Here is a 15,531-nt window from a genome sequence, read left to right as displayed (position 1 = left end):
GGCAGAGTTATGGAGTGGCAGAGGCAGAAAGAGAGAAAGAGAAAGAAGGAAAGTCTTCTATCCGCTGGTTCACACCCTAAACGGCCACAATGGCCAGAGCGGGGCCAGGTTGAAGCCAGAAGCCAAGAATTCCTTCCAGGTTTCCTACACGGGTGCTGGGGCCCAACGACTTAGACCATCTTCCACTGCTTTCCCAGGCCATACCAGAGAGCTGGATCAGAAGTGGAGCAGCCAGGATTCGAACCAGCACCCATATGGGATGCTGGCACTGCAGGCGGTGGCTTCACCTGCTATGTCACAGCGCTGACCCCAAAAGTTATAAAATCTTAATAAACTCTAATTTGCATGAGAACCAACAAGTTCCAATTTTGCTTTTGCTTGGACACTTCCATTTCTCCAGAGGTGAGTGGCTGCCTCTTTTTCAGGTCCACAATACCCTTCTGAGCCACTCTGCTCCATTCTAGGGAGGCTGCAGTGTTCCGTACACTCTTTACAGTCACATTAGCCATCAAGGTTTAGTTTTTACTCATTAATAATCAGCTGTGTGATTTCATTTTATTTCACACATTTGTAAACTGCTCAGGACATTCAGATATAACTTGAAAGTTCATTGAAATCAAATAAAACTTATATATATATATATATATATATATATATATATATAATACATTACAGATATAATGTGCATATGCATGCATTTTCTTCCTTTATTTCCAAGACATTTATTATAATACTAGCTATGAGTATGTTAGAAGAGGTGAAGAATCTTAACAAAGAAAAACACATGAAAATAACAGAAAAATAAACCATCTACCTCATATTTTCTTTGATAATTCTTATTGTCATATAAACATCACTGGCAAATTACTGTGACCACTTTTTAAAAATTCACTAATGCAAATCAATAAAACAGATAAATTTCAAGTCAGGCCTTCCACTATAAAATGATGGAATAGATTAGACAATCGCTAAGACTTCTTTGGCTCTAAACTTTAAGTGGTCTTTACAGTGTTTACTCAACAAAACTGTAGTAAAAGTACCAAAGGTGCTTGTTAAGCTATAGAAATGCAACAACAATAACAATGACAACAAAACAGAATCCAAAAATGATATGAAAGTGAAAATATCTGGAAATTAATGTTGGCCAAATGACCTAACCTGTTCATTTGTGATAAAACACTGTTGTTTTATAGATCTAATTACAAAGATCCAATTATTTTGATATTCGATCACAGAATACTCAACACTTTAGTGGGAAAGGTTTATTTTGTATTATAAGATCAATGCTTTGACTGAAAATAGCACTCAGAAATGAAAATTATTCGATATGGCGGGTTGTACAAGTATTATCCATATAATATTTGCTTAGGAGAAAAGTCAAGAATCTACATATAGTTTATATTATAGAGACATTACTCCTGTCAATTCCTCAGCCCACAGGCATTCAACACCAACTGAGGGTATCATTTCTATGTAAAGAGAGCTAAGATATAGAGCAAAGTAATGGAAAGGTGGTGTATTGTGTTCAGAACCTTAGGAAGCTGACATTCAAGTTTCTAAGAGTGTATCTGTTTGATATACATGAAGGATTTTTGGAGAAAAAGATTGGAAGATTCAGGCACAGCTATAAAGTATAGATTATGAGGGGTATTGTGTACACGTAAAGGGATCTAGAGCCCAAATGATACTTGGTCCCAATGACAAGTTTTAAGATTGGAGAGAATGACTTTTGGGTTGTACACAGGCTATTTCAGGAAAGAAATGGAAAACGACAGTCATAAAGCTATGGCAACAGTCAGTGCCAGACCCTCAAACTTAATTTTGTCTTAATACTTAGAACAACCATTTGTTTCTACTCTCCAGTTGAGAAAGGATTCAGTGGCACATAAATAAAGAACAGGAATGATTTTGGAGTGGGATGGTGTGCATGCATGCATGTGTGTGTGAGTGCACATGTGCGTATGTGTGCTTGCTTTCACATTATGGGCATGACCAATACATACCAAGCCATATCACAAGGATTCTGTAAAATCTAGGTATTTAAAAATCAGTAAGATGTAAACATTATGACTTGGGTATGCATAAGCACAACCATAGGGTTAACCAAGCAACATATACTAAGCCATATTAATAATGAATCATCTAAACAAATTTATAACAAAATCAAGCACAGCAGTTATGAAAAATCATAACCAACTGAAGATAACCAATTACAAGTTACCCTACCCACATAAACTCTAGGGTTTCCATTTACTTGAGTGTAAATATAAAAAATAAGAATCTTGTAATATCACCAACAACACATGGAAGTCAAGCTTCATAAGAAAAAAATGAACTAAATTATTTGGAAAACTCCAATCACATTAATTTTAGCTCAATTTCAAATTTGGAACCCTTAATAATTCACATAGTTTAATGTAAAAATGGAAATCACTGGAATGTCACATCAAATAGCAGCTGAAAGTAACTGAACACGTTATTCTGGGCCAGAACTTTTTGAACTGCTACACATACATTGATTTCATTTCATCATTGTACGTTTATGAGATAGATACTATTATCTCTATTTTGTAGATAACGAAATTGAGGCACAAAGACACAAAACTAAGAAAGCAGTAAAACTGAGATTCAAATCCAGGCATTCTGAATCCAGCTTTCAGATTTTAGCCACTGGACTATACAGCCTCTACAGCTTGCATTGTTAGATCCAAGCTGGGCTCATAGAGATGATCTGTGGTACTCACTGGCACACTGAAGACCACATTCTGCAGATCACTTGTAACTATGATGAGAAAGCTCAAAATAACAGAATGGCATTGAGAAGGGGAGTGGGAACCCAAGATGAACTCTGGGTAAATTAAGAGACAGCAGGATGTGGTGACTGATGGTTTGTATGGCTTACAGAAAGGACAAGAAAGGAGTGGAGCCTTGAATGACTCTGCAAGGAGAAGAAACTTGGGAAGCAGGTAGGAACTACAGTGGAAAGATCAAGTTTTCACTTGAGATGCAGTTTGGGTTTTATTCATAGACTTTGGGATGTTTGAGACATTCTGTAGATAAGTGAGGTGGGCAGCTTGACAGGTGGGCAAGAGAGGGGGTGAGATGGAGTGAAGAGAGCTATCCCTGTATCTGCCATAATCTATCTATCCATCTCTACCCCAGCTGCCATCATTCTTAGGTGACAAAGTTACTGGGTTAGGGCTGGCTATCTGGGGATGAACCAGAGCAGGTGGTTAATGTCAAGTGAAAACCACCTCCCTATCATACCTGGAGTGTGGAATCATGGAGAATAAAAAGTGGGGCCAGGGAAAAACAAACGCAGACACTTTTTACTACCTGGAATCCTCCCACAGAGTGCTGTCTGCAGCCTCCTGGGCTTTGCATTCTCTGTATAAAGATGCTAAGTTTGCCAATAAATACCCATAAATTAAACACGGATCTTCATACAATTGATTGTGTTTGAGGAATCAGCCCAATGTAAAAACAATTTGTCCAATAGTGGGTCAGGGATTCTTCTCACTTTTACAGAACATTAAGGAATTCTTTCTAGATGTAGTTAGTCTTTTAGGTCTAAGGTTCACACACCAGTATTAGGCTGGCTCAATGTACAGCACCCTCATTAACAGAATAGCATTCTAGCTTCATCTCCAGAAGCCAGAGGGAGAGAAAGAGAAGCAGTGAGGGAACAAAACAAACAGAAGAATGGAGAGTGTCTGCATTTATGTCTGGAACTAGTTATTAGTCATGTCAGCCTAATCAGATCAGAGGACTCCTTCAGACAAAAGAATAAGATATTTTGGTTCAAGGCTCATTAGAATTTAGAGTGCATAATTTCCTCCTTAAGCCAGAAAGGCAGCTATAATGAAGATACTAATAAAATAGGGCTTTTTTGTAACTAAATTTTTCTTAATGACTGAAATATAAAATATTTCAAATGTTTTCTTTTCTGAAAAGTTTTTACATTCTAATGTATAAAATAAAATTAATATGGGATGTTAAGATAAAGCTGACTTCAGCCAAAAGCAATGACCAAAATCAGGTGTATTTAGACATGTTGACTCCGCTTTCCAAACTAAAATGCAGAAAATAAAGTTTCCTTTAGAAAATACCCTCAAAATAATTTATAGTGATTATTACTTTTTATTTGTATAAAGCATGTCCTCTGAGGCTTACTTGTGAATAACTGGCTTTCAGTGTAGGTGTAGTGATGAGTAATTAGTTTACCTACTGCTATTTAGCTTTCAAATGCCTATAATGACATGAATAAGCAACTTTAGGCTCAAATTCAGGCTAAGCATTTAAAAACCAACAACAGAGCAAAATACTCACTACATGGCACTTCCAGTGGATGCCCAGTCACATCACACCATCCAATAGGGTGAATGTCAGGGCTGTCTGCTTCTATCCAGTAGTCATATTTATGGTCCCAACCATCAAAATGAACCTGTTAACATGAGTTTTGGATTATTAGTATTTAGTAATTATTAGTATTTAGATTTCACTATCCCTGTATCAAAATACTTCAAAACAGATCTCTTATGCTCAAGTTAAAATTTTATTAATCACATTTTGCATCTGAGACAGTATTCAAAATGTGGTATCCCACACAGCCTTCTAATGTAGCAATCAAAAGCTATTAAAACAAGTTTTCAAGAAAAAGGAAAAGATTGGTAAATTAAAGATTTCCAGTTATTTTTTAATTTTAAGGGGTAAGACAAATCCATTTTTTTAACTAAGACAACTATTGTAACACTGTTGAGAAGACAGACACTTCCTGTCCTGGGTAATTGTCCTGGGAGCTACTGCAAGAACCATGTCAGCATCGTCAACAAAAGTCACCAACTTGACATCAGTATAATCCTTGTGCTGGGAGAAAATGCATGGGTCAGAGTATACAGAAGCAATAAGTTCCTAAATCTTCAAAAATGAGGAGAGACAGACCAAATGCAGCAAAGACAGCAGACAAAATAGACTAGTGTATAGGTGGATTTTGATAGCTATCTTAATAGCTATTAAAGGACAAAGTGTAAACTCTCAGGAAATCTTCCAAGGAAAAGATACAGCCTGGGTCCAGTAATCCTGTTTGAACAAAGTAATTTGTCAGTGTTTTGTATCTTATCTACAAAACACACACACATGTATACACATAGGTCTAAGAATAATTAAAGTAAGGGAGGCGGCAAGATGGTGGAATAGGCAGGGAGCACACTTAGTCCGGGGGGAAAGTTTAATATAAGTGGAGATACTGCAGGGTCAAGGAAGAGTAGGGTATGAAACAGCAGAGGAAACTATTCTGGAACTAGTGATTCACAGTGGACCTGCGTGGAGAGCGTGAGAGCCCAAGTTCGGGACACCAGCGGCAGACTCAACGCACCAGCACTGGAACGCGAGGTGAGCCGAACCTCCATAGCCCGAGATACCAGCAGGCAAGCGGAAAGAGGAGGCTAGAGGGAACAAGGCTTGAAACTCCGTGGGGAAAAGTTCACCAGGCTAACTAGAAGAGAGAGGAAAAAAAATAAAAAAAGTGACTGATACGGACACAAGTTTCTCTCTCTCCGCTCACCTCTCAAAGGCGAGCAAGACAGAGCAGGCGCCATTTTGGACATACGTCATAAGCAGGGCGACCTCAGGTCTGCACCAGCCCTGAGCCTAGCAGAAAAACCTGACTCTGTGGGGAGGGGTGAAATAACAGGAGTTTAGCATCTAACTTGGCAACCCAGTGAGAGACTGCAGGAGAATTGGAGCCCACACTGAGGGCAGCAGAGATTCCCTGTGTGGTCCTTGGGAAAGAGCTTCCGATCTCTGGCTCCTGTGGGTATATCATTTGCCTGCTAACTACCTCCAATTATGTTCAGCTGTGCGGAATTACGTCCCTTTTAAATCAAAAAAAAGAAAGAGAGATTTACCACACCTAACCTGGGAGTGTCATCTTTGACACCCCCTCAACCCTGAGGAACCAAACACAGCTCTCAGTCCACACTTATCTCAAGCCTCTAAGGCTCCACTGAAAGCAGACAGTCCACTTAATATAGAGCCATAGTGTAACAAGGAAAAACACCACAGTGAAGAAACCAAATATCTCCAACATGCCAAACAACAAACGCAAAAACCAAGCTAACAAGAACAAGGAAGAAACTATGACGCCCCCAAATGAAAAAGACACCCCAATTCAAGATTATGAAGATGATGAGATCGAAGAAATGCAAGAAGCGGATCTCAAAAAATTGATAAGAACATTAAGAAGTTCTCAAAAACAAATTCTTGAACTACAGAAATCCTTAATGGACAAGATAGAAAATCTCTCTCGTGAAAATGAAATATTAAGGAGGAATCAAAATGAAATGAAACAACTAGTAGAACAAGAAACTCTGATAGTGACCAGAAATCATAATGAAAAGAAGAGTTCAATAGATCAAATGACAAACACATTAGAAAGCCTTAAAAACAGAATGGGCGAAGCAGAAGAGAGAATATCAGACTTAGAAGACAGAGAACAGGAAAGGAAACAGTCAAATCAAAGAAAAGAAGAAGAAATTAGAAATCTAAAAAATATTGTCGGGAATCTACAGGATACTATTAAAAAACCCAACATTCGGGTTCTAGGAGTTCCTGAAGGCATGGAGAGGGAGAAAGGATTAGAAGGCATTTTCAGTGAGATACTAGCAGAAAATTTCCCAGGTTTGGAGAAGGACAGAGGCATCTTAGTACAGGAAGCTTATAGAACCCCTAATAAACATGACCAAAAGAGATCCTCACCACGACATGTTGTAATCAAACTCACCACAGTGAAACATAAAGAAAAGATCCTAAAAGGTGCAAGAGAGAAACGTCAGATCACTCTTAGAGGATCTCCAATTAGACTCACAGCAGACTTCTCATCAGAAACCCTACAAGCTAGAAGGGAATGGTGAGACATAGCCCAGGTACTAAGAGAGAAAAACTGCCAGCCCAGAATATTATATCCTGCAAAGCTCTCATTTGTGAATGAAGGTGAAATTAAGACTTTTCATAGCAAACAGAAACTGAAAGAATTTGTTGCCACTCATCCTGCCCTGCAAAAGATGCTTAAAGATGTGTTACACACAGAAACACAGAAACATGGTCACCAATATGAAAGAAGGTAAAGGAAGGAAACCTCACAGCAAAAGATCACAGGAAGCTCAATTTCTCTTTGACATAGAATTAAACTCTGATGCTCTGTTAAAGCAATGTGTTAAAGTAATCTATTATGTTCTCTTGATGTCTGTAAATTCTAATTGTTCAAAAACAGCTGAATTTTTATTAAGAGCTATGGGTTATTTAAATATGTGCTTTTTTCAAAAATTTGAATAATCACCTTGTAACAATGATCAAATTTGGTCTATGTTATGTCATGATTTTAAGAAATCTTATTTCAACCAGATATTTTGGATTTTGAGCCTTCTTGGCATTCTTGACAGGCATTCAAAAAATCAAAGTTTCAAACAATCTGGTCTCTAAAATTTCCAGTAAATCCTGGACTTTGGTTTTTCCAGTTTGGGCCCAACTGAAAAAATCGAAGGACCTATGTCTCATCTTATAGAGACACCAACTAATCAGTCTATTTGGAGTATATTAGAAGGACTGTCAAGATGTGATGTGGTACCAGACTTTAAGTTTCTATAATGGAAAATGCTATTAATACAAATGTTTGAGAATTAAAAAGTCTAATGATCTTGTGTTACTAGACATGATAGTTATCTTAATGAGAAAGCCCCAGAGGCTTAAAGGGTTAAATACTTGTAAAATCCTACAGGTGCTTTCAAAAATACTGTGAAGTAAGCAAGTGCCTCTTGTTGGTTGATGAGTTTATAATTTTAAACATGGTGACTTAAAGTCTTTTTTCATCCACAGTTATATATGATCTGCTGCTCATAAAACTAAAGCATTGTTGGTTCTGTGTTTAGCTGTCCTCCTATAGGTTCCTATGGACTTTTTCCAGCCACTTTTATTGTATTCAGTACTTTGGGATGGCTCTGTAAACAGATAAAGCCAATAATGTATTAACAGTACCAACTGAGAGAAAGGATGGTTAACTGAGGTTACTAAAAACAAAAAGCAATTCAAATCAATTGGCAATCTACAAAAAGAGTTAAAAGATTTTAAAAGCTATTATTAAAATTGCTATATTGGTCTATTATGCTATATTATATGTGTGTACATATTGTATGTCCACATGGGGAAATTTTATGAAGAGTTTTATTTTAAATGGCTTATAGATAAGATTGTCCATAAATTTAAGCTTCTAAAATCAATCAAAGATACATTTTAATTTGTGGGACCTGAATCTGTGTATCATATGTTTTAGACTTGTTGGTAGAAAGAAACTAAAAGCATTTTATATGGTTGTGCTTAAGTTTACTGGCTAAACAAACTACACCATGTTAGATATTTAAGAGGTGTTTTCAAATACATGATTCTTAAAATTTATAGAAGGCATTGGACCTTCTGGTAAATGTTTTCTTAAGTTGTTATCTAATGGTTGAAACGGTTTGCTAAGTATTCATGTGATATTGCTATTGTCAGCAAGCGATCTAGGACTTGCTCCCTCATTTCTCTATTCTAAGCCCAACTTGTTCTTTCATTTCTCTATTCTCTTCAAGGTAGGACACTAATTCTATTATGAAGGAATCTGTAGGACGCACAATTTAATCTTTAGACCTTATAAAAGAGATGGCTAACATTTTTCTGCAATAGCATAGCCAAAATAAGAACTTAAATAATAATCTCATAGCTAGATTCACTTCGCCATCAGCGAAGTATACAGTAAGTAGAAAAAACCTCCCTTTCAGACCAAAGGGAAAGAAAGTTTTAAAGTGAGAATATAATTTTCCTCATAGGCATTGTCTACCTTAGAAAAACTACTACAGAACATGCCTGTGACTATAGACTTGTAGTTCAGGCCACCGAAGATTAGAGATGGGAAACGGGCACTCCCTTGACTTGCATCCTCTGGTCTGCTTTAGCACAAACCAGGAGGAAAAGAAAGCTCGGCATCAGAAGCAATGGGTGGCAGGCCTATTAATGGCTGATCTGTACAGTGATCTGCCCTCAAGGAGACCCAACAGGCCAGTCCACTGCAGTGGCTTTCAATGTGGTAAGCCTGGGCTTCAGCAGAAGTCAGCTTGTGAAGAGCCCTGGCAGCTCTGCCAAGAGTTGGATCACTGGAAATGGACCTGCCCTGGAGTCGAAGGATGCCCAGGTCAGAGCCACAGATCTTATTGGCTCTAAGCTGAAAAGCCCTTCACTCAGCCCAACTTCCAAAGTGACCACTGCAGCTGAGGGGATGGTCAAGTAGGGTCAGCAACATTGCAGGCAGAACTGTAAATTTCTTGTTAGAAATGCCACCTGCCTTTACCTGGCCAGCTCTCCTCCCAGGCCAGCCAAGTAATGAAAGTCAACAGAGTGCCTTCCCCTAGGAGGTTTACACCTCCCTTAGGATATACCCCATGTCAAGAGATAGATACGTCTGGGCCTCTGAATTTACAAGGCCCAAAGCCCACCAGATTATTATCAAGCCCCCTCTATCAGGTTCTATTTGCCTCTCAATCAGAAAACTTAATTGTAGCTTAGACAGCACCTTTCTTAGCTCCTCTAATAATGACTCTGTCCTTTGTTCTAGGCCCTGTCTAGTGCACTTGGGCCTCATTCCTTTGTAATCATAACCTCTACTCTACCACCAATGGCTCTACTCCCAACATGTGTGTACTGATGGTCCTCTTCCCCACTTAATGCTGTATAATTGTTCAAACCTGGTAAATGCCACTCTTAGGATCATTGGTTACTATCCTCACTCTGTCTTTTATGACCTTGTCTAAATATGATCAGAGTCGGCAAACTTGGAAGGCTTCCATAGCCTTGGCAACTCATGACGACAGCCTAGGATGGTTACTGGCGCCATAAACTAGAGTGTCAATTTGTTGGGTCAACAACAGGAGCCACTGTGCACTTGCTCCTCATGTGGGATCTCTGTCCTTAATGTGCTGTACATTGTGATTTAATGCTATAACTAGTACTCAAACAGTATGTTTCACTTTGTGTTTCTATGTGGGTGCAAACTGTTGAAATCTTTATACTAAATTGATCTTCTGTATATAAAGAGAATTGACAATGAATCTTGATGCAAATGGAAGGGGAGAGGGAGCGGGAGAGGGGAGGGTTGCGGGTGGGAGGGAAGTTATGGGGGGGGGGAAGCCATTGTAATCCATAAGCTGTACACTGGAAATTTATATTCATTAAATAAAAGTTAAAAAAAAAGAATAATTAAAGTAAAGCCAAATTTATGAAACAAAAATCAACTATTTATTTTTATATGTAACAAATTTCATGTTCCAGGAGTTTAATACCTAGATAAAAAGCTAATTATATTTGTGCAGGAAATAAAGAATGGAAAGAGTTCACTACTAAATAACTCTACTTGTTCTCTTATTTTCTGGTTTTGACTATCAATTAAATTGGAAATTTATCTTTTCCAATGTAAAATAACTCCTTAGAAGTTTTTCAGAAATCATATTTTGAACAAAAAAACAAGATGTTTATCATTATAATAAACCATCTGAAATATAAATCTACCTAGCAAAACACAGGGGCGAAAAAGGGCAAAGTAAAATCTGTATATATGAAGTCTCAAATAAACTCCCCAAATTTTCTCTCAAGACTCATTTTCCTGAGCAAATTAGTTTCAAATTATGGTTCCAGAACAGCAACATTTTCTCACCTGGTCAGGTGTTAGAAAAGGCAAATTCTGGAGCCTCACCTCAATCCTACTGAATCACAAATTCAAAAGAGTGGGGCCCACCCATTTCTGTGTAGTAGTCCTCCAGCTGAATCAGACACATGCAAAAGTTTGGGAGCTAATATCTGAGGAATAATTTTCAAAAGTATATTTCTACCAGAATTCTGCTTCTTCCCATAACAGAGTGCCCTTTCACAGTAATAAGAATAAAACTGGGTAAAACATATGCAGTGACTAGTTAAGAGATGCTGGACAAAAGGTAGAACAGAAACATAATCTCCAAGTAATAGAGAATACCTTGCATGAACCCTTAATGTCAGCCTCAAGACAATTTCCCAATTGCAGCATAGAAAGAGAAACATAAATAATGCAGTCAGGCGGGGGCAGAGGACACCCAGTCTGCAACTCAGGGCTGATAAGGTAGCTGGAAACTAGAGGACAAAGCAGCTGAGAAGAAAGAGCAAACTACAGGCCCCTCAAAGTCTATGGAGAGTTATTCACAAGACCTTTGGGTAAAGGGCTGGGTGACACATGTACAAGGTGAGATTTCACAAAGCCAAGCAGAGAGCAACTGAAATGCAGGTGAGAGTGGAGTAAAGCTACAAGGGGTCACATATCACTGGGAAAGTAGACAGACCTCGATGATACCCTGAGAATTTGACCAAGAAAACCAAAAAGCCCATGGTATGGGGGGAAAGAACTATGCTCTATAGCAAGGGCTATCCTAGAACAGACCTAAAAAAGACAAATGAAGCCTCAAGTGAAAAAAAATCACCAGCAATTAATTGCTCTTATGACCAGCTCTATACATTTTAAAAGAAGACAAAAAACAATCTTACTGTACACTGTATTATTCATACTGTTCTACAAACAATAAAAATTCAGGAGACAAGTAAACATACAGTGAATGTAATTATTCAATTTTGAAAGAAACAGTCAATAGAAACAGACTCTAAGGTGATCCTGATGTTGTAATGAACAGATAAGGACTTTGAATTGGCTATTAAAATAAGTTCAAGGACTTAAAGGAAAAACAGTCTTCTTGAGTTAACAGAGATTCCCAGTTCAGAAATGTAAACTATAAAAGGGAAGCAAATTGAAATTCCAGAACTGAAAAACACAATATCTGAAATAAAAGCAGCAGCTGATTGTACTATAAATTCATTACAACCCCACTCAAAATAGCAGGTTTTTTTTTGTACTTTTGGTAATCTGGTTATAGCATTATACAGAAATAATTATCTGAGAAGAGCAAAATAAGTGTGAAAAACTTTAGTAAAGCTAGAGTAGTTATAGCACCTGAATTATAGAATTACTATAAAGGCACACTTATGAAGGGTGCTATACTAGCTAAGGATAGACAAATATATTAATACAATTGAATCACATATATAAATTGACTCACTGTACATACACTTAAATATTTATATTTATATTAACCCATTTACATATATGTTTTCATATAGACAGTCTACTGATTTTCAACAATTATGACAAATATTCAACATGGAAATGACAGTCTTTTCAACAAATTGTGCTTTCTAAGCTAGATATCCATATATGAACAAAATGAGAGAGATGACTTCTACTTCGCATACAGATTTTGAAATAAACCATTGACTTTAAGATGAAACTAAAACTTTAAAACCTAAGAAATAAACTCAACATAAAATCTTTATGACACTGGGCTATTCAAGGATGTCTTACCACACAGAAAGCACTATCCAAACAAGATTTAATAAGTTCTATTTTATCCATAACCAAAAACTTGTCTTTCAAATTCATTAAGAAAAAGATAAAGAAAGCCACAGACATCTGCAGTATAATTATCTGACCAAAGATTTCACAAATAATCCAATTTAAAATGTGCAAAACATAGATACTTTGAAAAATGTGAGTGATCAATAAGTAAATTTTTAAAAATCTCAACATCACTATTCATCAGAGACGCTGAAATGAGATACCACTGCACTGGAATGCTTTAAATTGTATGACTAACAATATCAGGTATTGGTGAGGCCACTGGTTTCCTGGGACAGTCTTCAGTGTCAGCAGGGATAAAAAGTCGCATAACCACTTCAGAAAATATTTCACTACTTTCTTTATATTAAACTTGTGCCTATCCTGTGACCCCTAACAAAGACAATAAAACAAAGGTGAAAAGACAAATTTGGGTAAATAAGTATTTGTTGTGATTTTATTGCCAATAGCAAAAACCTGGAAACAACCCAAATCCATACACAATAGCTGGTGCATATCCATTCACAAACAAGGGTCCCATGAAAGGGATACTAGTTAGCAATAAAAACGGATAGAGTATCTACATATGATCTTGGGACCAAACACACATCATGTTGAGTAAAGTGGCAGATCCCAATACACACTGTGTAATTCCATACAAGAAGCAACAGAAATCAGGTCTCTGGAGGTTTAGAAGGAGAGAGGGGAGCAAGATGGCTACACAAAGAGCATACACAAAGAGAAACTTGAGTGCTGTTGGAAATATTCCAGATATTGATTGGGGTGGTAGTTATACAGGATATACACTTTTCAAAAGCTCTCAGACTTGTACATTTTATCATTTGTAAACTACATCTAAATAAAGTATTTTAAATATTTCTGCATTCAGGTACTGTCTGTCACATGTGGCTGTTCTGCTGTTTTCCTAGATTTTACTTAGGGTGACACTGCAGCATTCACTACTGTGATGACCAGGCAACTACACATTCTAGTAGTGGTAAGGCAAAGCTGCCATTCTTTTATACAATGAGGCCTACTACTTTGGATTTGGAGAGAAGTTTGTATTAAGTCTGTACCATGGAACAAGATGAAGTAAGGGCAATTTTCCAAGCTTTATTTAATATTTCAACCTATCTAATTTTAATATCCTTCCCCCTTTAGATTTTCACTGCACTTTTATCTTTCAAAAGCAAGAAATCCATCTCCAAGCACAAACAAGACAGGTCAAACAAATTAAAGCAGGATCCTGCTTCAAGAAGACAGGCCATTCTATTTCAGATATTGTGCAGGGACTCTCACTATGGAATTGAGTCTAGAAGTGAAAGTAAAAGGATAACATCTCTTCTTTCTTTCTTTTTTCTTCTTCTATTTTTTTGGTAGTAGGTACATTGTGTTTACATGCTCTAGTCAATATTTTCCTCTCACGCTCATTATAAAATATTAAATTATTCTCTCCAAGACTGTATACAAAGGTACTTCAAAAATTTCATGGGAAAGTAGAATTTGTAAGATAATTTAATTTGGTGCAAAAAAATTCTGAACCCATGAATTAGTAATTCTAATTGCTTAGGATGGAAGCACAGGAATTAAAAATAGCCCCTCCTGGGCCAATGATGTGATCCCCACCAAAGGACTATCTAAACTAGGAATATATAATTAAAATCTGTACCCATATACATCTTTATGAAAGATATTTTTATATCTTTGGATCTTCATACCTCTGGAGTAAAAATCCAATTTTAAAAATTCCGACCAGATGGTCAAGTTAATAGAGGAGATCGACATTTTAGCGACATTTACCAAGGCTCCTTTTAGAAAGCAATCATTTTTGAAAACCAAATCATCTTCATATATATATATATATGGACATACACACACACACACACACAGCCCAGTATTTGGGATTGCAGAAAGTAAACATAGACATCACTCTTGTTCCTACTTCGATTAATTACAAAACAGAAGTCACATCACTAAATCAACCACTGCCTCAGGTTCTTTTCCTTAAACAGACAATAATACTTCCTGATGGTATTAATATTAAACATATTGATTATTAGTGACTGGTAAAATAACTCAGAAATTTAAGGGTTAGATCAATCTATAACAATACAGGGACTGACTCCTTAGCACAGCCATGAAGCTGTCAACTATCCAAGCTGGCCCTGTCCTTCTGCTCTGCTGATCACCTGTGGCCCAATGCCTACACTAAGACTTGCCCTCAGCCCCTGAGCCTTACACCTGAACCTTACTCATCTCTGCTGTCCCCATGGAACTTAGCACTGAGGCCGATGCCCTCACATCGTGAGGAGGGCTCTGAGCCCACTCTCTAAGATGCAAAGTGGTAATCAGCTCCTTGACGTTCCTTAGGATAGTTGGAAAAAAAAGCAAGTATTTATTCAAGAACACTGGGGCTGAATTTAATGCCCAATTACAACAATTTTGTTCACCTAATAAGTGATTATACTTATTTTCTCCTACTGTATGGCTTTTAAATTTTTAATTTCTACTTTAACAGGCTTATTGAATATATGTATTTTATTGTCAGAGCCCTCAAATCTATTTTAAATGTTCTTGGGGAATAAATTATAAGCATATACATGATGTTAATTTATTTGGATAAAGTCTTTACTGAGCCTTAACTCTTCTAGCTTTAATTTAATAAGTTTTCAGTTACCTGGATTTAGCCATAAATTCATTCTAGAAAGTCAGGTTTTAATATACTATCTTAAAATTCATTCACCCTAACTACTGGTGCCAGTAAGACTATAGTTCACCTTCTTCCTGAGATGCAAGCTCTGGCTTCTGCTCAGGGATGGCATGGGGGACCAGGCATGTACTGAGACCAGACATCTGCTTCACTGCAGGGCAAGGATGCTGGTACTGCACCTTCAGAGAAGAGCAGCACATGGGGTGGCACATGGCACAATAGGTAAATCTCTGCTTGAGATGACGGCATTCCATGTCCAGTGCTGGCTCAAAACCCAGCAACTCTGATTCTGATTCAGCTCCCTGCTAATGTGCTTGAGAAAGCAGTG

At 37.4% G+C, this 15,531-nt stretch overlaps 1 protein-coding gene across 1 annotated transcript in view; it reads right to left on the bottom strand.

The window, feature by feature from the left end:
- L3MBTL4 (L3MBTL histone methyl-lysine binding protein 4) overlaps positions 1–15,531 on the bottom strand; it is a 395,862-nt gene that overhangs the window by 220,666 nt on the left and 159,665 nt on the right. Inside the window, exon 11 of the mRNA XM_062199981.1 lies at positions 4,330–4,444. Within this exon, the coding sequence (XP_062055965.1) occupies positions 4,330–4,444 (115 nt within the window). The remainder of the gene's footprint in view (positions 1–4,329; positions 4,445–15,531) is intronic.

This window comes from Lepus europaeus, chromosome 9 (genome assembly GCF_033115175.1).
Source record: "Lepus europaeus isolate LE1 chromosome 9, mLepTim1.pri, whole genome shotgun sequence".
Taxonomy (NCBI): Eukaryota; Metazoa; Chordata; class Mammalia; order Lagomorpha; family Leporidae; genus Lepus; species Lepus europaeus.
Note: the sequence above shows the minus strand (reverse complement) of the source record. Positions and strands in the feature narration are given on the sequence as shown.